Consider the following 24,912-nt stretch of genomic DNA (forward strand, 5'->3'; position numbering starts at 1 on the left):
TCCCGTTACTGCAGTCGGTACGTACCGTATTCCTCCTTTTGGCTTGCAGCGGCTTGCTCCTTCCTGGTTTAGAGGGTTGGTGACGCCTGGAGCACTTGCCGGCCCACCCCTCCCCCACTCAAACGGCAGCCAATCGTGGTGGAGATGTGCCTGTTTCAAGTACATCCAGGTACACTTCAGCCCAGAGCGACCTAGCGACCCATTGGCAGCGTGGCGTTAGGTCCTTTTTAGAGGCAGTAGTCACACTATAGTAAATGAATGGCATGGATGGTCTTTTTGATCGAGATACCAGCTCAAGGAGGAATACCATGTAGAAAACTATCGTCAATCATCGATCGGTGAAGAATCCGCTGTCTTAGCCTTCGGCTCAATATCTGAATCATCCATTTGCCTCACAAAGTCTCAGGAATCTGTCTGAGACAGAACGCATAAGAACCGCGCCCTGTCCGTCTATCTTCTCCACCTAAACATGCTTTTTCTCAGATTGCATGGAACATGGGACAGGGATTATGCTGAGCGGCTGATTGACAGTGGATAGACAGTCAGATTCTTACTCTGCTCTGCTCTGCTCTGCTCTGCTCTGCTCTGCTGCCGTACTCGATCCATGTGATTTCGTTCGAGTTTATGACCTGTCCATACAGCACAACTAATCATGTTGCCTCCAACTGGTCATCTTAGTCCCATCCTCTCTTAGCTCAGAGAACCAACCCGTTGACGGGTCGCAAAGGGCCTGAATGAGCGTGGATGAAGGAACCTCGTGGGAATCCTGACCGGAAACATCCGATTGGTGATCCCTGCTTCGACTAGTCAATGAGCTTTCAGACTCTCATGTCTCGACTCGACATTCACACCAAAACCTAGTGGTAAAGTGGCTGGCGGCGACGATGCAAAGCGAACACCTTGCAGACTCGCTACAGAAGCCACTGCAACGATGCTGCAGGCAGCTCTCCTCTCAGCCGATGCCATTGTCACACGTAGCCCAACCTGTGTGCGCCTATGCTGCATCATCACCTAGCCTGCTGCCCGTTGACCTCACCGATAGGCCAATCTACGTTTTCTCTCAAGCCAGCAACAGGCTTTGCTTTTGGGTTGAGGCGGGGGTTGTGTCCTTTCCCAGCCTTTCCCACCGCCACTGTTGATGCAATACCTATGTGCTTATGAGCACAACATTCCGGCCATGATGTTGCAGACAAGTCATACGTACATACATGAAGTGGCGTTGCCCTCCGGGTCACCAGTCAGCACTGCCTCTGTCTCAGGAGACGACAATGCTACCTGTGTTGACAGCCCAGCTTGCCAGCCTCTCGACCCCCTCACAAGGATCTTACTGTTGGCACATTATACCCAGGTCCCAGTGAACCATAATTGAGAATTGATCACCATGAAAACGATGGGATCTATCTGCCTCTCGTCTGAAATTCTAAATTTACGCTCCTTCAGGGTCCATTTCAGTCTTTCTTCAGAGCGCCCAGGTAGAAATTTCATTCCTGTCCTGTCAAAGCGCTCAGTCAAATTGTTCTGGAACGTTTTGACTACCAATTACACTCGTCATTCACTGTCTCATCTGAAACTTGATGAATGAATACATACCTGGTCGCATGAAATAAGAGCAAAGACTAAACTCGAACTGGCCGGTGATTGATCTACGCACTCAATGAGGTCTATGATGGTTGGTCAAAGCACTCATATTCCTCAGCTGAGCCCAACTTATGAAGGGGTTGCTTACTGACCTATTGCCTACCTACCTCTTATAAAGTTGCTTCTACTGGATGCAAGCTCCATTTCGACTCGATGATGGGCTCAATCGCCCGTCCAGCTCATTGCAATGCTGTTCAATTACAAATCTAAACATCCCAAGACCTTGTGAGCATTTATTCGCAAAGTAGACAACAGTTCCTCCATTACTAGTTATTTGGTGGTTTTTCACGATTTCTAAACTCCAATACCGACTTTCCCCCCTCGCTCTTATTACTAGTTATCAATAATTCCTGCCTTATTTGCAACTCGGCCTTATCGTTCACCCACCACCATCATCACTTGTGGACGTTGCAGCAGCCGCTTCTGTACATATTATCATCGAAGAGCACCCCCACCTAAAACTTCTGTGCCTGGAGGTACCCATCAATACATTGAAGATCCCTTGTCCCATTTGCCATATTGGGAACACGCGCTACTTTACCCGGACGCCTCACCGGCGCGTCTGGAGATTAAAGTGATTAAATGGACCCAGTCTTTTGTTTGTTCTTCAGCTGAGCAGCAAGGTATTGGCCCGCACGATGGAGTTTTCTCACAAGCATTTTCCCTATGAATGCCATCATGTCAGCTCGTGCTCTTCTCGCCTATCTTGGAACGGGAGGATCAATTGTCCAGGTAAGGACGCGCACCCCCTGTCAACCTTGCGTCCCTCCATGAGAACAGGAAAATCAACGGCGGACTCAAATCGACGACTGCATATTGGCCTGGCATGACAACAAAATGCGAATACAAACGCCCCAAATTATGTGGAGTCACACACACCTCATCATCACTAACACCTACCCGGTTGATCCCAATCGTGCAGTTTCTGCAACCGAGGTGTGCCCACTCAAGCCTTGCATCTTGTTTGTTATTCAACTATGAATCGATGCGGTGCTTTGGATAAACACTGTCGATCCTTAACCCTCTCGTGGCCATCAGTTGTCTTGCAAGATCTTCATACGTAGTATGTTGGTTACTGTTGAAGTACTTCGGCGGTCAGTCAAGAGGACAACTTCGAAACCTCTCCAGGTTGCACTCATACGAAAGAATGCAGCTGTCATACCATCGTCATCTTACAGAGCCAACACAATCGCACAAGAAACTATTCTCTTTTCAATGATAGTCCCTGTGCCATATCTGAATCTGGATATAAGTCCTTTGCGCCAACCTCGTTCTGGTTGCTCACAATACTAGCTGAAAAACAGTGTTCTCAGCCACGTGCTGCACTTGGCTTCACACAGATAAGGACTGCCACAATCGTTAACCAAACAGCTTTGTACGAAATTTCACTTTTGAGAAAAAACTCTTCCCTTCAAATCCTTGTCCATATTAGCGCGTCGTGTTGATGCTTATGCTGGTTTGCAGAAAACAGCGTGGCATCACATGCATAGTAACCTCAACGTTGCACTCGGACGTACTATGTAAGACACGGTAAACTCAATTCCTGGCTTTCACCTTTCTCAAGTCGAGTATTCAGCTACTGAAAGCTCGCCGCTGCACCCACCGAGCTTTGAATGAGGCCGGACCGGTCAGGTCTTCGGGTCGCAGCTATCAGAATTCAAGTCAGGGACTCCCTCTGCTGCTGCTGTTGCTGCTGTTCCTCAAGACTTTACGAGTAAAAGGCGTGTGTCAACTGGTTTCACTGAGCATGATAAACGCCTCTGATCGGTACTAGTTAAAACTTGGTTAACAAACTCACTTAAGCGAGTGTGGCGTTTGTAATTAGATCTAACCTGAGACAAGGATAAGCTAAAATGATATCGTTAATAACTATCCGCAAATCTGTCCAGTCGTTACCGTTGAGCTTTCTTTAAAGATGAATCTTGTATGGTTTATTGAATTCTGGCCAGTTTGCAGCAGCCACCTCTCTTTTTTCCCTGACGTGATTTGCAGCTTTCAGTGGTAGTAATCATGAGGTTTCAATATGATGAAACTGGATCATACAAACGACGTGCTCCTCATAGACTCGAGACGACAGGCTGCAACTGGTGGTTGTAATATTGTTTTTGACTATCTTGCTTTCGGATACAATACGGAATACAGACAGGTAAGCGTTGCACATCTGCGTATTCAACTTGGGATAGTGCAAATGTTGCTGTTGCACCGATCGATATGATATGCTATCTCATATAGCACAAGCTCCACCGATCATTACAATGTATCGACTGGTTGTCCACAATCATTGGTGAATGAATCCCAGCTAAGGACATAGGGAATATTATTAAGGCATACTAAACAGATGTTCCTCTTCCATCTTCGATCATCGTTTGGCCACTCTGGATGGAACACGATCACCATTATATTTGGGCTGTACAACCGTCTTGCCATTACGGCTGCTGCGCGACGACGACTTGACTGGCGGAGAGTTCCTCTTCTTGCCCTTGCTCATCAATGCAAAAATCGTGCTCAGAGGAAGTAGCATTATTCGTAAAAGTGTTCTGAATGGGAGGAGGAATGCGGCGGTGAGTGACTCCATAGCCCATACGAATACGTTCTTGTGTGACGCACTATTCTTTGCAGCACTTGCAGCAAGGGCAATAGCATCATCCAGTCTTGCCTCCACCCCTGAAAACCGTGACTCCGTCTGGATCTGGAGAAGTGTGGCCTTCTTTTCGTAACGACGCACAGCCCTGTTGAGTGCGTCGAGTTCAGGCTGGATAGCGTTGCGGACGTCGCGGGCCACGGCGCTGTCCTTCTGCTTCGTTTTGCTGATCTCCTGTTTTATATCTTGGACGGTACTCGTTTCGTCGTTGGTGACGCGAGATTCCAACCGTTCCAGACGCGCAAGAACGGTCTCCAGCTGTTCTGTATTCTTGTTGACCTGCTGGAATTTGGAAGGCCCTCCTTGTACCACCCGCTGTAGATGAAGTGTTCGCGACTGCACCAACTTTATCACGTGCGATAAGGCACGAAACTCGGCCATGAGAAGAAAAATTGTCAAGTTGTAGTTGGAGACCAGGCCTTCTGAAGGTCGACTTAGTTGTGACCGAATGGCGTGCAGAAGGTATGCGCCAAGGAGTGGGAGGAGAAAGCATGAGGCCAGGGCGATGATTTCGTAAAAGTATAATTCTGCAAGGGCATCTTGCTGCTGCTTACTCGGCTCTCTCTCATGTATCTCCTCCGTCGGTTCGGCATGCACTGCTTCATCTTCTGGAACATGGTCAAGGGGCGAGTTAGGCCCTGGGCCATGAGTGCTAGAGTCAAGGTCACTGTCGTCGTCAATGACACTGTCTGCTACCACTTCGTGCTGTATCCGAACTTGCTGCGCTGAGTGATACCAAGTCCTGTTTCTATTGTGAGTATATAGTCTGGAAAGCGACAAGATGCCAATAGTCGGTTGTCACTGTCAACTTACCATGGCTGTGTTACAGACCAGTTGAGGAAAACACCAGCCAGGCCCAGAAGCATGAAATCTGTTACGACAGCACTGCCATTCTTAAAGAGCAGACCGGATATAGCTGGTAGAAAAGCAAAAGCTAATGACAGCGACGGTAAAGAGGATGATTCCCCAGCCAACGACGAATCAGCATTGCCAGGATCTCGCGGTTGAGGGTTCAAAAAATCTCGGGCTTCATTAAGGCTGTACTCGGAGAAATTTGAGCTGCGACGAGGGGGGATCGAATCAAAGCTAGGCGATGCCGGGTATTGACGTCGAGATGCAGATGCAGCTTCCTCCGCGACTGACACGGTCATGGCACGCCGGGGCCCTTGACCGGAGGGCGGGGCGTTGAAGCCGGAGCTTACGCCGGCAGCGGGTCTCCCGGAAGAGTTCGACGTTGTATTCTCATCCGCCATGACCAAAGCTCAATTGATGGGCTTTTTTGTTTTTGCTGAAGTCAAAACACCGACTAGGGCGAACTGGAGGTAGGCAAATTGAGGGAAAGGCGGCGCATTAAGGTCAAGTCACGCGACAACGTTTGCAAGAGGCGGAGAATGAGGGGGGAAGGACAGCAAGGGAGGACAAGAGGAGTCGCGATGGCTGTGAAATGAATGCGTTGTGCGACAAGATAAAGACTTGGAATGTGATGGCGATGAGTTCGTCAACTGAAAAGAGAGACGGGAAGTGATGATGGCGACGGCCAAATAAACGACGTCACTTGGGTACAAAAGGTGAGACTTGCCTTAGATTGATCGATTACCCTGACGAGGCTTCTACGCCAGGAGCTTTGTGCTGGCAAACTATAACGCTTGTAGCTGTAGCTTGGTATGATCTACGGCACCTACCGCGGAAGCCAAAGCTACTACTAAGTTGGCGGAAAGCAGTAAGTTTTGTCCATCTGTAAGTACCTTGGTAACGAGCCTCAGACGCGGAGGTTTTTCAGCTAGCTTTGATTGATTCAGCTGAGAACAAGACTCAACCTAATCTGCCAATCTTTGGAATCGGTACAGAAAAGACGGGAGAGCTAGAGGGCGGTATGGCTCTGTGATTTGATGACTTGCGACGTGCATGTCTTGTATTGGGTCCATCCCGAACTGATCGACATGCAAGGGAAGCCGCAGATTGGGGTGGGACAGTCCAGTAAGGCAGTTATTTGCTGGGAATCTGAGGTATGTAGGATATATCCGTATGCAATAATTTAAACTGGATCTCAGATGAAGGGAGATGGTTGATCTGAGCCTGTTCGCATGAGTAGATTTGGACATTGGCTCACTATACCAGAGTCCAGATCTGTAGTTGACCACGTTGAAATCAGCATCAACATGAGGTGGAAGAAGAAATCTACAAGCGATCCATAATTGGGTATGAATGAATGACAAACCAGGGAGGCAGCTGACAGAATCAATCTCTAATCTGCTTCATGCACAATTTTAAGCCGTGGCAGCCCCATGCGCTCGGGAGTCATGGTTATTAATAGGTAAACAAACGTAAAGACGACAGCTCGAGCCTCTCAATTTAGTATGTGACGTCAACCTTGACATTCAGCTGGATGCTACTCTGTACGGATACCCAGCAAACGACAGTACGCGGGCGCTGATGTGTATCCTCATTACCAAGTCATAACTGCCCAATTCAAAATAGATTGCATTCGATAGATTCAGTTGATGAGATAAATTTTGATCGCTCGCTACATCGTCCCATCCCTCTTAAACATTTACAAGGCCAAGGGAGACAACTTCAGACGAACCTAATTCCGAGACGCACATTCATCCCGATTTGAGACAGGGGCTACGGTCAAGTGGAGCGACTATGACAACATGAAGAAAATCACATGTACTAACATGCAGCTTCTCTTGCTATCTTGCACGGATAGTGTGGTGAAGATATCGGAAAAGCCCAACGATTCAGGTTCATCGCTCACTTATGTTGCATGAACGATCGGAATTAGTAACGCGGCTTTCAGAGATGCCGCAACGTCTGGTCTAGTTCGTCCTGTCCTGTCCTGTCCTAGACTAGGCCACCTAGGCTCAACGCCCGTCATGGCGTCACGGGAGACAACCAGACATCCCTTGATAGGATGATAGGACTGCGGAAGCCCCCTTGTCAAGAACCGTCGCCTGTCAAAAATCCTTTCAGGGGATAACCGACTAGTGATTGCCTTAAGAACCCAGGAACTTGGGAGCCCCTGGTTTTGAAGATTCAAGATGGATATTTGATCTTACATCACATACCTAGACTAACGAGGTACGTAATCAAGAACAGGACAACCCGGATAGGATAAGTGCCTATAGTTAGTTGAGGGAAGGGACTGAAAGAGGTCCGGCTCATATTGCATGACAAGACAAGACCACCTCGGGACGGTGGCCCGGGTTGCGTTGGGTTTTGGATGATGAGACTTGGGCTGTATTAAAGTAACCGGGCTGCCTCGCGTCGCCCCTTCGTGTCTTGCTTTGCGGTTTCTTTGTTCGACTCCAATATCTCTTCCTATCGACATCATTCAGCCCCAACAGAACGAGGGCTTAACCACCGTTTGTTATATGAAGCTAGTTTATCTAATGCTTCAAGCGAGCGCAAATCTCCGCCAGTCAGCCTAGATTTTGAGCCCTGGAATATTCCGGGGACACCGGTAAAGAAAGAAAAAGGCAACAAAAAGCAACAAAGTCAATTAACAAGCGAATATAAAGGTTCAAAAAGGTCCCTTCTTTTGGCCTGGTTTGGTTTTGCTTGGCTAACGACTTGTGTTGAAGGGAGTTCAACGTCCAATAGTATAGCGACTAGTCGCAAAAACTCGACAGCCCTACTATAACTTCCCAAGACTTGGCTCTCCAGTCTGTGTAGCTGCGGCGATATTCCCGGATTCAGTTCTTCCACTTGATCCTTTTTTTGAGAACGCCAACCTTATGACGGACAAGCCGAGCTGAGAGAGAGTTTCCATCCATACTTACATCCACCTGCACAACCTGGAAGTGACCCAATCAACCCAACCCGCCGAGGCCCAGCAGGGCGCTGAACATGCTGGTTTTCAGGGCTTCCAGCAGCCCGTCATCCACTAAAACCCCGGTCGCCCTCTCCCCAGCCTCCTTGTGCCGCTTTCATTGGCCCACCGTCAGCGAATTTCCCCTTGACGTCTGGTCCCTTCGTCGCTTCTTTTCTTTCTTTTCTCCTTTGACCATCAACGACTCGAGCAATTCCTTTGCCCGCTGCCGCTCGATCACCCACTACGACGAGTCCGAAACCGACGACGACTTCACAGACATCACCTTCTTCGACCCATCACACTCTCTTAGCATTGCCGAGAAGAGCTTAGCGACATCCCGCAATCGTCGCATTCCTTCATTCTCTGTTTCGGGCTCCGTCTTCCACCAGCACCCGCTCCGTGCACTGCCCGTTAGCGCTCAACCTCAACCAGAACTTCAGCGTCAAAAACATATTCAACGAGTCGGTCGCGGCCTCAGTCTTGCCGATCACACCTCGACTCACGTCTTCGTGAGAAGGACCTCGCTATATCTCCCGAGCGCGGTCGTCTTGGCGGCCGTGCCGACAACCTGTTTCCGACGGATTCTCTACTCTCCCGACCACCAACCAACCCCGTACCGCCCGCCTTAGATGCCCCGGGCAACACTCTGATCTTGAGCCTCGATCCCCCAGAACCCGCCTATCCCAGAACCGGCTCATCTTCTGGTCGAGCTGCCGCTTTGAATTCTCGACAACAGCCAGGCCGAACCGCCGACGGTCGTCAACCATCCGCGTTTCATCCTTCGCCTTTTCGACCTCAAAAGGCTACTGGAACTGCGCATCGCGCTCGTCGACTGTCAGCCGCTCGCCTCTGGAATCCTACCAACTCGACTCCTCGGCCTCACACCAAGCCCGAGTCATCACGCAAACGTCGTCCGTCGACTCCTCCTCCGCCGTCCATTCCGTTACTGCATCCTACCTTCGACCATCGAGCACCTCCTGATTCCCTAGGCGCCGGGCCCAGCGATTATCCTCTTCTCACACTCTCTGAGCAGCATCAAATCAAGCATTCGTTATCGCCCCGTGCAAGTCTTCAAGTTGATAGGGCGGGAAGTAGTGACCGACGGATAAGTCTACCGAACTCGGTGCGTGCGTCTTACGACGAGAAGGGATCGCGACGAGGTGCAGTGTCAGCTGAAGAGTACCGTCTTAGTCGGGAACTTTTGGCCCAAGGTTCTGTTGTGGAACATCCAGTCGTCAAGATCGATAAGGGCAAAGGGAAGGCTGTAATGATGCCTGAAAATACCGATCCCATGCCATCATACGGCACGGACTTGGAGCGTGGACCAGATATTATGGACCCGCGAATGTCCAATGTGTCAGCTGGTGATGGAATCGGATCTGCTTTATCAACGACAAACTCGTCCATCATGGGCGAAGAGGTTGAGCCGGATGCAGCCGGTGAATGGGGTCCTCAGCATCCCTGCTATCCGCATCGCAACCCTCATGTACCTGTCGATTCGCCCGAATACACCAGCACACGGATTATCCGAATACGTCGCGACTGGTTGATCAAAGGTGACCTGGCACCCACATTTTCCAATCTCTATCCTGAGATCTTAGACCCTGCTGGCTTGTCTGAACAAGAATTCCGTCGCATCATTGAGAAGCTCAATGGAGAATTGGTTCCCGCCTTCGATCCGTACAGCGCGAGGAATATTATCGATAGTCTGCTTGGACTTGTCACTGGTTGGGTCTGGGATGACATGGGTCTGACTGGCGCCAAATCCAGGCTGAACAACCTCGAGAAATGGATAGAGCAATGGAATTGTGAGATGGAAAAGACCATGGGCGCTGAGGATGGTGTCATGCCACCCAAGATCATGCCCCTTCGTCAAACAGGTTACATGACAGTAAGTTTCTTCCTTTGTCGCAACTAGGCACAAATACTAACTTCTCAATAGCTTGACATTCAAATCCCTGATCCTGAGATCATGCCAGCTCCCAGTACCGCCAACCCCAACGAATCAAGGACAGCCTTACCTATGACACCTTCATCTGCTATTGTTGCTTAACATTCACTTCCGCATTTTACAAACTCCTTCAACTGATCGACCGACCGACAGCTCGTCAGTTTTCTTTAACGTTACCTTCTTTAATTCCTTGACGACGAACGAGGCAGCTCCTTTGATGAACAGGACGTCTCTGAACGAGTTCCGCCAAGTCTGTTTATACCCTCACAGACTTGGGAGAGATTATTCCTTTTACCCATCTTGATACCACTACACATCGCATGGCGTTTCTCATTGGCTTTGTATTTTCTTGCACAGTAGACCAGCCCCAGGTTTCTTTCATCTGAACTGGCACAACCTTTTCTTTTTTTGTATCATGGAGAAATGATGGGTAGAAAAGTTGTGGCGGCGTTGGATCCATCAAACTGACAGGATCATGTCCGGTGCCTCTCAACTGGCGACGCGCTCTAGATGAGACTGCGTGCGGTGCTTGCTTGGGAGGAAGTTGCTTTAATTTTGCTTAATTGTATCATCATGTAATTTCTGATATGACATATTCGTCTAATACCATGACATAAACGTTCCTTACTCAATCTTCCTCACTGGTCGCAAACGTCATCATTTCACAATACCCTGTGCTTGTATGGATCTCCGATATTCGGATCCTGCCGTGGACATTTCAAAGTCCGCCTTCTGTCTGCGAACGCGGTAATAGCCCGGACAACTTCTAAGTTATCCCTGCCAAGATACCAAGCCCGGATTATAGCCATGGTAGATCATTAGCACTATCTCCCATTTAAGAACGGCTCCGTCCTTCACCTACTCCCAAGTGAATCTTTAAAGTATTGATACTGAATAATGGCGAGTGCGCCTTCAAGAGTTGAGAATGTCGAGTCAGGAAAAGCAAGAACAGCCTAAAAGAGGATTTATCGGCTGGGCCAAAAAGGTAATCAACGTGATACTTGCCCAGTATCTTGTCATCGGGTTTGCCACTGCCTGCGTATTAGGATACTTCTTCCCGTGTAAGTCGTCTCTTATCTGACTGGGACGCAAGTTGCTGATAGTCGACCTACAGCTGTCGCTCGACATGGAGGCGCCATCCGGTCCGAGTATAGCGTCCTCTATGGCGCTGTCGCGTTTATCTTCCTTGTCAGTGGATTACAGCTCTCGCCTGAGAAGTTGCGCAAGAACGTGACGAACTGGAGATTGCATGTTCTGGTTCATGGGATCAGTTTTGCAGTTATCCCAGCTATCGTCCTGGGTAAGTTGATTTGACGCTAGTCGCCTATAGACAGCATGACAATGAAACCAGATAGACAAACTAACACTGATAGCTATCGTTCACATCTCCATTGCTGCTGGAGCTCTTGAGTCGAAAACTCCTTCACCGCCAATTCTCATTGGTCTTCTCACTACAGCCTGTCTCCCAACAACCATTGCCTCGAATGTTGTCATGACACGAGCTTCAGGTGGAGATGAGGCCGCAGCTATCATCTCGGTCGTGATCGGCAATGTGGCAGGATCATTCCTCTCTCCGCTCCTCATCTACGGCTTCTTTCCAACTGGCCACCCTGAGGTGTTTGATAACTGGCGCCCTGCTGATCCATCTACCCTGGGATACATGTATGCGGATGTCGCTAAACAACTTTGTCTCAGCGTCTTATTACCTCTCATTGTCGGCCAGGCTATAAGGTGGAAGTGGGAAGAGCGCACAGTGAAAGTTCTAAACACTCTCAAACTAGCCAAAGTTTCAACAATATGCCTCGTTCTGCTTGTCTGGACAACGTTCTCTGGGGCCTTTGGTACCGGTGCGTTACAGGACTTGTCGACCAGCAACGTCCTCTTCCTTGTCTTTATGAACGTTGCGTTGTATGCTCTCTTTACCATCATCTGCTTTGTCCTCGCGAGACCTCCTCAGAGATTGATCAGAATGGTTTCTTCGTCTTGGCTGAAGATTTTGTTCCAGCGTATGTCCAAAGAACAGACTATTGCAGTATGCTTTTGCGGCGCAGCCAAAACAACAAGTTTGGGTATCCCATTGGCAAGCTCAATGTGGGCTCGCGCGGATGATCTCACGCGAGCGTACATACAGATACCAGTGTTGTTATACACCATTGAGCAGGTGTTTATGGCCCAGGGATTAGTATATGTTTTCAAATGGTATATGCGTCGTGATGCCAAGGAGAGCCTCGACGAGGAAACAGAACAAGACACTTCTGGAGAACATCAATCTACGGCAATACAGATGGAAGCTTTCGGTTTATCTAGAGAAGTTGTTAGTACGGATACAGAAGAAAAATTACAGCGTAGCACATAGGGTTTCGGCGTGGCGAAGCTCTCGGGACGGCTTCAACCTGCACATATGTATATGTGCGCACATTAAAAGACGTTCCTCTTAATAATAGCATAATATACACAAACTCACGTTTAGCTTTTAACAATAAGTAATTGATATATAGTTCATATTCATACGCAAAAAATCATATAGTTATCATAATCATATAGTCTCGGCCGGTTTCAAGTTTGTCCTGCCTTGACTTTGCCCACCCCGTTCAAGCCATTCTCCTCCTTCTTGATGAGACTGTCGAACAAGGGTTTCAAGTGCTGGGCACTCTTCTTGGGGTAACGCTTTTGGTCGTTCTCGTAGTCGACGTAAGTCACACCGAATCGAGTCTCATAACCCTCAGCCCACTCGAAGTTATCTAGCAGAGACCAGGCGAAGTAGCCATGGATATCCACACCGTCGAGTCGCGAAGCATCAGCCATGGCCCTGACGTAATCGTCGTAGTACTGAACACGGAAGTCATCTTGGAGGATTTTCTCCCGTGGCATGTCGTTCTCGCCCTTGATGCTCGTGCCGTTCTCAGTGACATACATTCTGGGGAAGCCGTAACGCTTAGAGATCCAGACAAGTAGGTCGCGGAAACCCTGGGCACATGGTCGCAGCCAGGTAGATTGGGTCTCTTCGCCAATACAGTCGCCTCGGTGGTTCCAGAAATGAAGCTCAAGGTTGCCAACAAAGTCCTCAGGGGCAGCCTCGCCCTCACGGTGCTTAACATAGTTGGCTGTGTAGTGGTTCATACCATAGAAATCGTTTGAGCCCAAGACAAGGGCCTTCTCCTCTGGTGTAAATGTAGGGAGACGATCGCCAAGTTGGGCACGCATCGAGGCTGGGTAGTCTCCAAAGTAGATGGGGTCGGCGAACCATGAGATAGCAAATTCAATTTTGCGTTCGGCAGCCTCGATATCCCTTGGGTCCTTGGGATCCCAAGGGTATGTGGCATCGCCATTGAGGGTGATTCCAATCTCACCGCCGTTCTTGGGCTTGAACTCCTCACGGTAAATCTTGACGGCGCGGCCGTGGGCGACAAGAAGGTTGTGGCCAACGATCCAAGGCTCAGTAGAGGAGTCACCGACGTCAGACTTATTGCGATCAGAGCAGCGACCAGGAGCGTTGGAACCTGTGCTGTAACCAAGAATGGCTGAGCACCAGGGCTCGTTGTGGGTGATCCAGTTCTTGCAGCGGGGGATCGCCTCGAACATGACACGGGCATAACGCTCGTAGTCAAGAGGGAACTCCTCGCGATTCATCAGACCACCATATCGGCGATCCAGCTCATCAGGAACATCCCAGTGGAAAAGAGTGATGAATGGAGTAATGCCGGCATCAAGCAGGTCATCAACGAACTTGCGATAGTGGTCGATTCCAGCTTGGTTGATGGGGTCATTACGACCACCGAGTGGGATAATTCTGGACCAGCAGATAGAGAATCGGTAGGCCTTGGAGCCTAGGGACTTGAGAAGAGAGATGTCCTCAGCAGTTCGGTTGTAAGAATCACAGGCGGTGACACCAGAACTGCCATCTGCGATCTTGCCAGCCTGGGCACAGAAGGTATCCCAGTTAGCGGGGCCTCGGCCATCCTTGTCAATGGCGCCCTCGATCTGATAGCTGTTACAAAGGTCAATTGCTATCACACACAACAATTGATACCAGAATCAACTTACGAAGCTGTGGCAAAGCCCCATTTGAAGTCTGCGGGAAGGGACATGGTGGGTGAAGGCTAGCTCTTGGCTCTTCGAGTTTCGACTGCACTATGGTATGTCGGACAGGAGTGAAGTTATCCTCAAAGACAGCCCGTCGAAATAACAAGGAGGGGTTATATCTGATCGATGGAGAAAGTTGCTTGATGCAGAAGAGGAGGAGAGAAGGAGATCTTGTCTCTTGAGCATCAGAAGACTCTCTTATATACCCAAACTCTAGCATGGGTTGAGCGTCCGTCCATCCATAATCCATCCCTCCTTCACCCTCGGCCCTGCAACCTTCATTCCACTCACAGCTTAGGCGCACTCATGTCAGCTACATAGTGCAACTGGGCTGGAGGACAGAGTAGAGGGATATGCCTCAAAGATCGTGTCTGTTTCTTCGGACCGTCACAGCCGTGGCCGGATCATCTGCCCCAAAAGCTGGGGTGGGGTTGACAATGTTGCAAGAGCATGGTTATGGTTGGTGGTCAATGTACCTTCCGGAGTTGAATTGGTGGATTAAGGTAGTAGGTATGGGCGTACTAAGGGTCATGGCGGCACCTGCCCAGGCCTGCCCAGGCTAACCACCTGCATTCTGCTGACGGGATGTCTCCTTCCATTCTGTTAAAGGAAATTAGTCCCAACCAATAGTTACCGTTGCCCCATGGGGATACGTTTCAGAATCCCTTTAACGTGTGTGGGAATCCAGGCTCTTAAGCTCTTTCATGTTTCCCACTACGCCGCTCTATCGTTTTTACCTCCTCTCTGTCCCCTTTTTCCTTGTTCCATTATCAAATTTCAGGAACTCGACTTTATCCAATTCGCAGCAGCCGAGTTGAGGACATGATAAACTCTTTTTGCACTTTACTCTTTTAGTCGTATACATAGACATCCGTGCTCGTCAGACGATTCCCGCTCATCTGTGCCTCCGCGAGCCTTCGGCCCGCCTCTCCGGCGCCACGACAGCCCGCTACCGCCAGAACTTCGGTACCTCCTGTCACCATGGAACCACGGAACCTGCCTGTAACTTTGCAGCATGCAGGCCTCGTCTCGCTTGGCTTCGCCTCACCGGATGAAATAAACAAACGCAGGAGCAACTAACTCAATGAATTCCCGAGATCTCTGCACTATGCACGTGGTGTCTCGGCTTGAAGATCCAAGGGGTCGTTGTACTGTTGTTGCCCCTACAGTCTGGGTTGCATTGTGTTTCGGATGCTGTCATCAAGACCGGTTCCTGTCAACCGGACCAGACTGCATTGCCCCGAAATTCCCGGCCTGTCATGGTTGATAGGGCCGGAACACCATGCCTCGTATTGGGATGGTCTAAGTTTTTGGGGCTCTACCACATGGTCCAGGGTTCACGCTCCATCTTTTCACCTTTATCTGCTTTCTTCCACTTTGCTCATCTTACCATCAAGTATTTCTGATAAGCGTCTGAGATACACTGGTTGCTGTGCAAGAATGATCAACAATGCATTTTATGCGAAAATAACGGACTCAAACCACAATCGTTGGGTACGTACAATTTTGACAAGCTATCTGATATCACTGTTGAGGCTACGTCAACTGTCTCTAAAGAGCGACTTGATAAAACAAAAATGCCTCCTCGCCTATGCGCTTATCGACAAAAGAGGAGCTCGTTGCCAGGATTCCAGCAAAAGTCCTCGTCATTAATCCCCTTCTGCATGTGTTGATCAACAGTCGCCAGCTTCCTCGATATTACAGCAGACTCCACCCCCTTCCGAATCTACTCAATGTTGCGTTTTAGTTCCCACCAGTAGCTGCGTCTGGATCGTCGCGGTCCTTCATCTTCCGCTTTCCAGTGACTGACATTTCCACATCGATATCATGTCGTGGAGATCCCTTAGGTTCGTCGCCGTTGCCTGAGTATTCCACAATCTCCCACTCGACCTTGACTCGACCATCTTGCGATTGTTTGACGCCTTGGCTTCGGCGCATGTTTCCTAGGCGTGTTCCTTCGACCATACCATCGAACCAAGGTACCCCGTACGATTGGCGCAGTGCTGTGTTCCTGCCCACAACATCCGATGCCTGTGTAGTTAGATTCCTGCTGTCTTCCTCTTCGGGGATCAATCCCATGTCCTCAAGGTCTCGCAGATCTTCCCTCAGCAAGCTGCCGAGCGTGAGGTTGATAAAATCGGCTTCGGTCTGGGGGTTTTCAGACCAGTACGACAGGGGCGTGCCACAGTAACCGCAAAAGTGACGTTTCGAGTGTTCTTGGCTAGGGTGTGTGTAAACACGTCGGATCAAAGCATGTGTCTCGTCAGGAAAGAAAGAGTAGGTGGTGCTGTGGTACCACGACAAGGGAACTCGGATGTAGGCAGCCAGTGGTGTCGCAAGGGATGTCTCTGCAAGCAGTTGTCAGTTGATACGCTCGGCGCTCGGGAAGTGTTTCTTTGAATCTCTTTCAGGTAACTTTGAACTTACGATGCGCAGAATCGGTGTTGAAGAGGACCTGTGCCTCGTTGATGCCGTCCTGCGGGACAGCAATAATGTACCGGTTTCGACCGCACTGGCAACCACCGCGCAAAGGTCTGAGGGTATTCATGACTAACGCTGATGATTAAAAATGACGAAGTGCTAATCGACTAGTTGGAGAGACTGGTCGATCGAATGAGTTGGTGGGTAGTTTATATTGTTTGTGTTGGCGTAAAGGCTGAGTAAGAGAAGGACGGGAGGGAAGGAAGGATTCAGGTGAGGAAGAGTTGTAGTGACCGCTGTGGACTGGACTGATGGGACCTGGAAGGCATGCAGGCAGACAGGTAGATGTATCAAGTATTGAAATTGTTTGGCGATCAGCAGTTTGCGCCAACCTGTTAATTGGGTTATTTCCCTCCCGTCTGGATCTTGCACGTTGAGGGGAGGTAGTTGCAGTAAAGCTTTGGGCTGAGTGTCACCTCAAGGCAGACGGCAGGACCCAGCGGATGAGCAGGCAGTGACGACATTCCTTCAGTGAGTTTCCACTACAGCTCAAGTTGCATTCCATGACACTCTAGCGCTTCGTGGGGCCTTCTAGAATTACCGACCCCGGGCAGCTGAACTAGACTAAACGCCCCTCTTTCTGTTTGAGTAAAGCTCCGTCAGCTGTAGTTACCCTACGGTTGAAGACGATATCTGTATTCCACGAGCAAGCAAGCATTTAAAGTTGTCTTTTTTTCTTCACATCACGAATATCTCACAATTCTCATTTTTCAATATAACCAAAAGTTGGCCCAGTGTTGTTTCTGGGCTCTGCACTCTCCTATGCGCTGGCATGTTATGTTGGGATGCATTCGCTGGCTCGCCTGAGACTCGGTCACTAACAGAATATTCCAGCAATATCGAACGCATGCACGATCCCTGATTCTGCCAACAGGTTTCCAATCATTTCTTTACCTGTCATAACATTCTAACCAAACAACAAGCCCAACACTTTTCGATTATCGCGGTAACTCACCGTAAGGCGTTTCGACCTATGAAGACCGTTACCTACTAAGGTATTGATTACACAAGATGTGTTTAAGATCCGTAGCCGGTAAACATCACTGGTGCTTAAAGCTAATATCTAAATGACCTTATACTAGAGCCCTATCAAGCTAAAATTAGATGTTGCTTGACATGAATATATCACTTGTAATTAAATGAAGATGCACTAAGCTCCACTACTTATCTATCTACCCTCGAATTGACTCTTATTCACGATTCGATAATCGGATTTATTTTTACACTATGGTAGAGTTAAGAATAGACCTGCCAGCTGCCATTTGTTGTTGATATGTTTGTTTTTGACAACTAATACCCGTCGACGTTGACTGCAAGACTCACTAAGAATGCACATGAATCATCTGATTTAGCGCATGATCCAAGCCTCACCTATCATCACCAAACTGCAGCACAGTCTCAACCATGGACACCGCACTCACTGCCGCCAGCCGTCTCTCTCTTCGAAATTCCACAAGTATTATTCCCTGTATCGGGTTTGGCAGCTACAAAATCCGCGGTGAGACGTGTGCAGCCGCTGTGCTTGCAGCGCTTCCCGCAGGGTACAGACATATCGACTCAGCTGCCCTGTACCGAAACGAAGTGCGTGTCCGTGAAGCAATTGAGCAATCTGGTGTGTTTCGCGAAGACCTATTTCTTACTACCAAGGTGGGAAGCCCGAGAAGGAAGACGGAAAAGACTGAGGCCTACGAAGACGTTATCGAGGCAGTGGAGCGTATTGCTGGAAAGGATGGCTACGTTGACTTGTTACTGATGCATGTTCCTGGACCATCACGGGAACATCGGCACAGCTTGTGGGAAGCTATGGAGAGGGCGAAAAGAGAGGCAAGAGCAAGAAATATCGGTGTTAGTAATTTCCGAGTACGACATCTTGATGAAATGAAGGAATATGCCACCGAGTGGCCTCCAAGTGTGAATCAAATCGAGGTGAGTCATTATATACTCACTCACAAAGCAAATCTAAATTGTCCGGTGCCAGCTTCATCCATGGTGCCAACAAAAAGAAGTCGTAAAGTACTGTCAAGACAACGAGATCATCATCGAGGCATATAGCCCGCTTGCTACTGGCGCTCGACTGGAGGATCCATTAGTTGAAGGTATCTCGACAAAGCATGATAAGTCACATGCTCAGGTTCTTATCCGCTATTCACTACAAAAGGGTTGGGTACCTTTGCCCAAGAGCTCAAGACCGGATCGTATTTCCGAGAACTTCAATGTCTTTGATTTTGTCTTGGATGAAGATGATATGGAGACATTGGATGACTTGGATAAGGGTTCAGCAGGTGCTATATTCAAAATGAATGTTGGCTAGATCTCGATTTAACCCTTGTTAGTATGCAGACGCATGTCTGTAAGATTCGATGGACTGTCCTAGAACGCTAGATATACAACTCGGGATATATACAATAGTGCTGATGGGAACATGGATGTGCCAGATGCTCATAACCTCGGTAAAGAGCCCTATGTCCTCCCATGCTTAGCCCACTCTCTAAGCACGTTCTTCTTGATCTTGCCAGTGCTGGTCTTGGGTAGCTCGTCCACGATCTCTACCTCTCTGGGAACCATAAACCTGCTAATGTCACTTTGATGTTTGGCCCACTGAATAATCTCATCTCCAGTTACGCTCTTGCCATCCTTGACTGTGACATAGACCTTCGGCCTCTCACCCCAGTGAGAATCCGGAACGGCGACAGCACCAGCCTCAAGAATATCTGGGTGCTGGGCCAACATGCTCTCAAGAGCAACGGACGAGATGTTCTCGCCTCCAGAGATGATAATGTCCTTCGCGCGGTCTTGGATCTGAGCACTGCCATCTGGGTGCCACACTGCTAAGTCACCCGAGTGAAGAACGCCTCCTGCAAAAAGTTCCCGTGTAGCTGCGGGATCCTTGTAGTATTCTTTGGCGCAGATGTTTCCCATAAAGACAATTTCGCCAATCTCCTTGCCATCCTTCGCAACATCGATAAGAACCCCTTGCGGCTGGTCTGGCTTGATGATGCGGATTGGTAGACTGGTTATGAAGCCATGTCCTTGCCGGGACATTTTTGCGTATTTTTCTGTAGGAGGTAGACTATCCCACTCAGGTAGAGTGTAGCATTTAGTGCTGGGCCCGTATGTTTCTATCGGGCATGTGAGCTATTTTCCTTTTGAGGTTATACAAGACCTACCTGTCATTCCGTAAACATGGACAGGGATAAGATTTAGTTTTGTCTATATGTTTGTGTTAGAATATTCTTCTGATATGATTTGAAAGTACGCACCATTTGTTCAAAAAGGTATCCTGTTGGGGGGCTAGCAGCCACCGTGACTTTGACCTCATGTGGTAGTTTTTCAGCTTCCTTGGCCGCTACCAGTAACGTATTGACTGTGGGGGCCGCATTGAAATGTGTGATACCTTCTTCCTTCAGTAGCTTCCAGATGAGAGGATAATCGATCTTTCTAAGACAGACGTTGGTGCCACGCACTGCAACGACGGCCCAGGGGAAGGTCCATCCTACTGCATGGAACCTGTGGATAGTTAGTAATCAAATATTCATCATGATAGCATATATGCTCCACGGTACTGACATTGGTAGGGTCCATAGGTATTTGCAACGCCCAATATTTAGGCCTGACTCGACAATGTTGGCCATGGCGGCGAGGTAAGAACCCCGATGTGTGTAGACGACACCCTTAGGCTTTGAAGTTGTCCCTGAAGTAAAGGGAATGGCAAGCATGTCGTCCTCGCTCCGGGCCTGAGAATGAAGGCCCGCCCAGCCTTGGCTTCCTTGGGCGATATCATGTTTCAAGCCCTCGAGAACGGCATCATCAAAAGGACCAGACAATTGACCCACAGTAGCATCATTATCCTGATAAGCAAGGTTAGCAACAGCCTTAAAACAAGCTTCTGCCTGTTCGTGGGGGAGAAAATCAACCATATCAACAATCAAGGGCACATTCTCGTGCTTCTCCTTGTACGCATCAAGCAAGCCAACAAACTCATTGTCAACAATAATGCAATCCACTTCAGCAAAGTCGAAGATGTAGGCGATGTCTTCTTGTTTTAGACGGTAGTTTGCTGGAACAATAACAGCGCCTGCCGCAACGATGCCGTAGATGGACTCGAGGAAAGCAGGCGTGTTGGGAGCGAGGACGCCTACGCGCCGATAGCCGTGCTTGAGGAGATAGTAAGCCAGGCCACGAGCGCGATCAGCAAACTCGGCATAGGAGCGACGCAGTACAGCTCCATTCACAGTGATGTGGAAGATGGCTTCAGCATCAGGCTCAATGGCAGCAGCGCGCTCAAGAAATGTTGTAGGGGATAGTGTGTGATAGTTGACAGGCGCTGCTGGATGAGGACGAAGATGACTGAGGATAGAACGAATGCGAGAAGGAGGATCCGACATTGTGAATTACGGTAAGAGAGAGGTAGAATTAGTTGTAGGTTGTGAATCTCGTGATGAATGAATATCTAGTAGTAAACGAGATGACTTCAATTCATAAGTAGCCATGTCTCGGTTCAGCCCGGCAAACACGGTTCTTGCTCGGTTTCTCCAACTACTGATTGCCTGGCCGGCCATTGGCATTCAACTCAAGAATCGATTACCTACTGGAAGAAGCTTAGTAGAGGCGATAAACCAATCACGACGTTGGAGATGATAGATCCATGCTTGTTTATCCTTTAGTGTCTTTGTGAAGGCGGGGACCCCGCATGATTTGCTGTGGAGGAGAGCAGGGTAAGGATACTTGTTTTCCATAGGTATTGACTTGGCAAAGATGGGGAAAGGGAACAAATAGTATCAAGTCGAATACCCCAATTTGAAATTATTAGAGGTAACGGATTACGATACGGAATACTGCCTGCTCTTGGATAGCTGAAGAACGGATGTCAAAGTACAGTAGGGGATGTTACTGTTGAGTGTAAGTGAATGTGGAAACATAGCGGTCAGGATGACAAGAGTCAAACTGATAACGAAGCTAATGGTTATTATCATACCTCGAACCATACTTTTCAAGTAAGAAATATACAAGTGAGTGAGTAAAACAAAAGAGACATGTTACTTATCTGACCCCATACTCTATGATAGATACGATGGAGCCTATCATGAGTAGGAAGTTGCTCTAAATAGAGGTTGTTTAGATGTGGCGCTGAGTGGCTCAACCACCCAGGTATGGCTGTACAACATACCGCGGATAACAGAAACATTGACCTTTAACTATCAAGCTACAAAAATAAATAGCCTAAAATGCTCAATCTAATCAGGATAAGCTGTTCTACTAATTTCGTCTCATATGCTCCTGACAGCCATTTTTTTTATACCTTGAGGAGCATCAGCTCGAGGTCCCCACTCCTCCCTGCAAGTCAATCTAACTTTACTTCCCCACTACGTAACGTAACCAGAACGGGGTCTTCTTTCATATGGTTTAGTCTGAGCTTATCACTTCGTATATATCACTTACTACTGTACACTACAAATACTTTACACTCGTTTCGCAGTTGCAGTATTCTTCTCGATCCCTCTCCTCTTACTGTCTAGGTATTTTCCTAGTACTAACCTATTAACTTGTATTGGGTTCCACGCCAGCACGGACAGAAGGAGTCACCCCGGGCCCATTTATACTCTGCTACGTCTCAGACGGTTTGCATTGATGCTTCTGTCCTGAGACACGCTGGCTGTTGCATCGCATCATCTGTTATTAGGTTCAGACAGCGTAAACCTTCCACTCAAGTTCTCTTTATCAACGGTATGTAGGTACCTCTATACCCCAGACGACCGTTCCTTTCCCCTCTATCCAATCTTCATCAAACCGTCAACGTTCTGGAAGCTCATCATGATTGTCTATAGCCCGAATCAAAGATCCATGGCGTCCCGCAACCCCTCCGAGAGCTCCCCAGCTCGTCCATCTGCTACCCGTATCGCATCTCACTCGCACACTTCCAAAACACCTACGGACACCACCGGCGATCGCTTAGCAGTTCCCGCAGTTCCCAAAAGAGCCCACACCTTTGCCAATGCTACCCCATCTTTGGACGATAGCGCTACATCTCCAGATGCATTCGAGACCGGCGAACATAGCGACTCCGAAGATGGAATCGAGGTCACCAGAGCTTCCGTCGAGCTTGATATCCTTCCCATCGAGCTTATTACATTGACAGACAGGTATGCCGAGGAATGTGCTGCATCGCTTAAATCTCCGTTGCTGAATCCATCTTCTATTCATAGCTTCATCGAGTCGCTGAATGCCAAAGTTCATCCAACCCCTCCCAACATCGAGAACCTCTCACAAAAGTTTCAAGACTTCTACACACAAGCGTCGTCCAATATCAACACTCACATCAATGCTCTTGCCTCGAGGCAAAGTCGCGATGCGTCGCCCACACCTTCCATCTCCTCCATCTCCTCCGCTGCTAGCCGACTACGTTCAAAAGCTACTGCGCTCAGCATAACCAAAGCAGAGCCCGAACAACAAATGATTACCGCAGAAGAGCTAGCCAACCGCAAGCGTAATAGAAAAGCACTCGAGGCCAAGAGGTCGCTCCTTGAGGAGGCTGTTGAGCGTAGATTATGCGAGGGTATCTACGACAAGATTTGGCGACACCGGAGCACTCAGGATGAGGCGCACGACGACAAATTACGCTCAAAAACAGCTGCTCTGGCCTTGGTCGGAATTGGGCCCTCTGACCTGGGTATTGACCTGACAGGCGAAGCCGACGAGTCCGGCGAGAAAACTCGCCCTACGGAACATGACATCAAGGAGAAATTGGAGCCTGCCAGACGAGACATTATCATGATGACACAGAAACGATATCCCCTGGGAAAGCTGAATCATCTTAAAGCTGCTCACCGGAGCATTGTCGACACCCTTGCTCACTTTCATCCTTCTGCATCCGCTGATGAAATTATGCCTATGCTCATCTATACCCTAATCACGCTCCCGCCTGAGAACCTACATGTCATCAGCGACGTCCATTTTATACAGTACTTCCGTTGGGAGCCAAAACTTACGGGCGAGGCTGCTTACTGTCTGACGAACCTTGAGGCTGCGATTAGTTTTTTGCAGACTGTAGATCTTGCGACACTGCGAGCAGACGAACAGCTTTCCGGCCCAACAAAAAGTACACTCCAGAGGACCGAGACGTTCCCTCCAGCATACCAACAAGGAGAAGTATCTGCGTCGCTTGATGTTCCCAAGGAGGGCAAGGCCGACGCTGATGCAGTCAAGATATCTGCTCCTGATGTTAAGGCGTCACAAGTATTGCGCAACCGCCGGCTGAGTGATCTCATAAACGGGCCTACACAAGCCTTTGGTGCCGCGAGCGATGCCGTCTTTAATACGGCCGATCAAGGGTTGAAGAACATATCCAACAGCTTGGAAGGCAGCTATAAGTTCCTTGTAGGCAAACTGAGGGAGCACCAGGACAGTCCTCGAGAATCTATTACTGTACCGAGAACTCTGGAAGATGCCCGCAAACTGGTCAGCACGCCATCTCCTGACGAGGAGGATACCACTGGTCTCAACAGGCTAGTAGTGCTTGATGATGCCGACCCGTTGAAACGTCCGGCCTCGCGTGAGGACAGAGTATTGAACCTGATTGGAGGTCTTCGCGACCGCAGTACGGATAGCACTCGAAGTGGCCGCAGCGCGAGTTCGTCAAAGAAAGTTTTGTTCGCGGCCGAAGAACCAAAAGCAGCCAGTCAAACTCCATCACAGAACCCGGCTGTCTTGGATCAGATGCGCAACTTGGGTAACTCGTTTAACCCCATGGCTCGCCTCCCCAGCATTAGTATGATCCGTGGATTTGGGCGCAACACGCCTACAACACCGCCAGTACCGACAGCCAAGGAGACAGTGAAGCCTGCAGACGGCGGGGATTTAGGAACGGTAAGTCAAAAGTCTTTACGGGAGCGTACGATGTGTTAAATGCTGATTCATATAGGCTTTCCCTGATATTGCTCCAGCACTTCCACCCAAGGAGATCCCCAAGATTGCGCCGCCCAACAAACGGTTCATGGAACTACAGACTCCTGGTGAGCTAAAACTGGGCGAAGTTCTTGACTTGCTGCGAGATTACCGCCGCTTGGCCAACGCATTGAAGGATGTTGGCGCGTTTGAGACAAAGTGAAAGGGGATAGATACCCCATATACATACATATACATAGCTTTACTAGAATTAATGCATCAGGATACCTTTTTAGAATCGTTGTCACACCTACTCATCATTGTTACATTGGAAAAATCCAAGTCTACCTGTATGTGAATATGTTTGCGAAGTTGGGACGGAAGACTAGACATTGATATGAGCTTGCACCCGAGGCGAGATTG

The 24,912-nt window shown here is 48.9% G+C and overlaps 9 protein-coding genes across 9 annotated transcripts; 4 read left to right on the top strand and 5 right to left on the bottom strand.

Annotated features, from left to right (window-relative positions):
• Window positions 1-1,007: 1,007 nt before the first annotated feature.
• On the bottom strand, window positions 1,008-1,782 carry FGSG_13108 (uncharacterized protein; the record flags this gene model as incomplete). The annotated part of the gene is made up of 5 exons (XM_011328709.1): window positions 1,008-1,147; window positions 1,209-1,275; window positions 1,345-1,518; window positions 1,591-1,661; window positions 1,746-1,782. 5 exons carry the CDS (start codon window positions 1,780-1,782, stop codon window positions 1,008-1,010), a joined length of 489 nt encoding a protein of 162 aa, XP_011327011.1.
• Window positions 1,783-3,997: 2,215 nt separating this feature from the next.
• FGSG_07271 (uncharacterized protein) lies at window positions 3,998-5,532 on the bottom strand (the record flags this gene model as incomplete). Its single annotated transcript, XM_011328710.1, has 2 exons — window positions 3,998-5,021; window positions 5,093-5,532. 2 exons carry the CDS (start codon window positions 5,530-5,532, stop codon window positions 3,998-4,000), a joined length of 1,464 nt encoding a protein of 487 aa, XP_011327012.1.
• A 2,596-nt stretch (window positions 5,533-8,128) lies between these two features.
• Window positions 8,129-10,647, top strand: FGSG_07272 (uncharacterized protein; the record flags this gene model as incomplete). Its single annotated transcript, XM_011328711.1, has 3 exons — window positions 8,129-8,602; window positions 8,830-9,984; window positions 10,036-10,647. The coding sequence occupies 3 exons, from the start codon at window positions 8,129-8,131 to the stop codon at window positions 10,144-10,146; spliced, it is 1,740 nt and encodes a 579-aa protein (XP_011327013.1). The 3' UTR covers window positions 10,147-10,647.
• Window positions 10,648-10,969: 322 nt separating this feature from the next.
• Window positions 10,970-12,201, top strand: FGSG_07273 (uncharacterized protein; the record flags this gene model as incomplete). Its single annotated transcript, XM_011328712.1, has 4 exons — window positions 10,970-11,105; window positions 11,159-11,344; window positions 11,418-12,050; window positions 12,176-12,201. The coding sequence occupies 4 exons, from the start codon at window positions 10,970-10,972 to the stop codon at window positions 12,199-12,201; spliced, it is 981 nt and encodes a 326-aa protein (XP_011327014.1).
• A 310-nt stretch (window positions 12,202-12,511) lies between these two features.
• FGSG_07274 (uncharacterized protein) lies at window positions 12,512-14,483 on the bottom strand. The gene is made up of 2 exons (XM_011328713.1): window positions 14,089-14,483; window positions 12,512-14,032 (listed from the first exon to the last, which is right to left on the bottom strand). Exons 1-2 carry the CDS (start codon window positions 14,130-14,132, stop codon window positions 12,601-12,603), a joined length of 1,476 nt encoding a protein of 491 aa, XP_011327015.1. The 5' UTR covers window positions 14,133-14,483; the 3' UTR covers window positions 12,512-12,600.
• A 1,126-nt stretch (window positions 14,484-15,609) lies between these two features.
• On the bottom strand, window positions 15,610-16,822 carry FGSG_07275 (uncharacterized protein). The gene is made up of 2 exons (XM_011328714.1): window positions 16,555-16,822; window positions 15,610-16,475 (listed from the first exon to the last, which is right to left on the bottom strand). Exons 1-2 carry the CDS (start codon window positions 16,673-16,675, stop codon window positions 15,871-15,873), a joined length of 726 nt encoding a protein of 241 aa, XP_011327016.1. The 5' UTR covers window positions 16,676-16,822; the 3' UTR covers window positions 15,610-15,870.
• A 1,190-nt stretch (window positions 16,823-18,012) lies between these two features.
• On the top strand, window positions 18,013-18,919 carry FGSG_07276 (uncharacterized protein; the record flags this gene model as incomplete). The annotated part of the gene is made up of 2 exons (XM_011328715.1): window positions 18,013-18,534; window positions 18,587-18,919. The coding sequence occupies 2 exons, from the start codon at window positions 18,013-18,015 to the stop codon at window positions 18,917-18,919; spliced, it is 855 nt and encodes a 284-aa protein (XP_011327017.1).
• Window positions 18,920-18,938: 19 nt separating this feature from the next.
• FGSG_07277 (uncharacterized protein) lies at window positions 18,939-20,993 on the bottom strand (the record flags this gene model as incomplete). Its single annotated transcript, XM_011328716.1, has 4 exons — window positions 18,939-19,664; window positions 19,776-19,818; window positions 19,869-20,115; window positions 20,176-20,993. The coding sequence occupies 4 exons, from the start codon at window positions 20,991-20,993 to the stop codon at window positions 19,069-19,071; spliced, it is 1,704 nt and encodes a 567-aa protein (XP_011327018.1). The 3' UTR covers window positions 18,939-19,068.
• Window positions 20,994-22,419: 1,426 nt separating this feature from the next.
• FGSG_07278 (uncharacterized protein) lies at window positions 22,420-24,712 on the top strand (the record flags this gene model as incomplete). The annotated part of the gene is made up of 3 exons (XM_011328717.1): window positions 22,420-22,748; window positions 22,812-24,471; window positions 24,527-24,712. The coding sequence occupies 3 exons, from the start codon at window positions 22,420-22,422 to the stop codon at window positions 24,710-24,712; spliced, it is 2,175 nt and encodes a 724-aa protein (XP_011327019.1).
• Between the last annotated feature and the right edge of the window lie 200 nt (window positions 24,713-24,912).

The sequence above is a fragment of the Fusarium graminearum genome, chromosome 4, assembly GCF_000240135.3.
Source record: "Fusarium graminearum PH-1 chromosome 4, whole genome shotgun sequence".
NCBI classification, from domain to species: Eukaryota; Fungi; Ascomycota; class Sordariomycetes; order Hypocreales; family Nectriaceae; genus Fusarium; species Fusarium graminearum.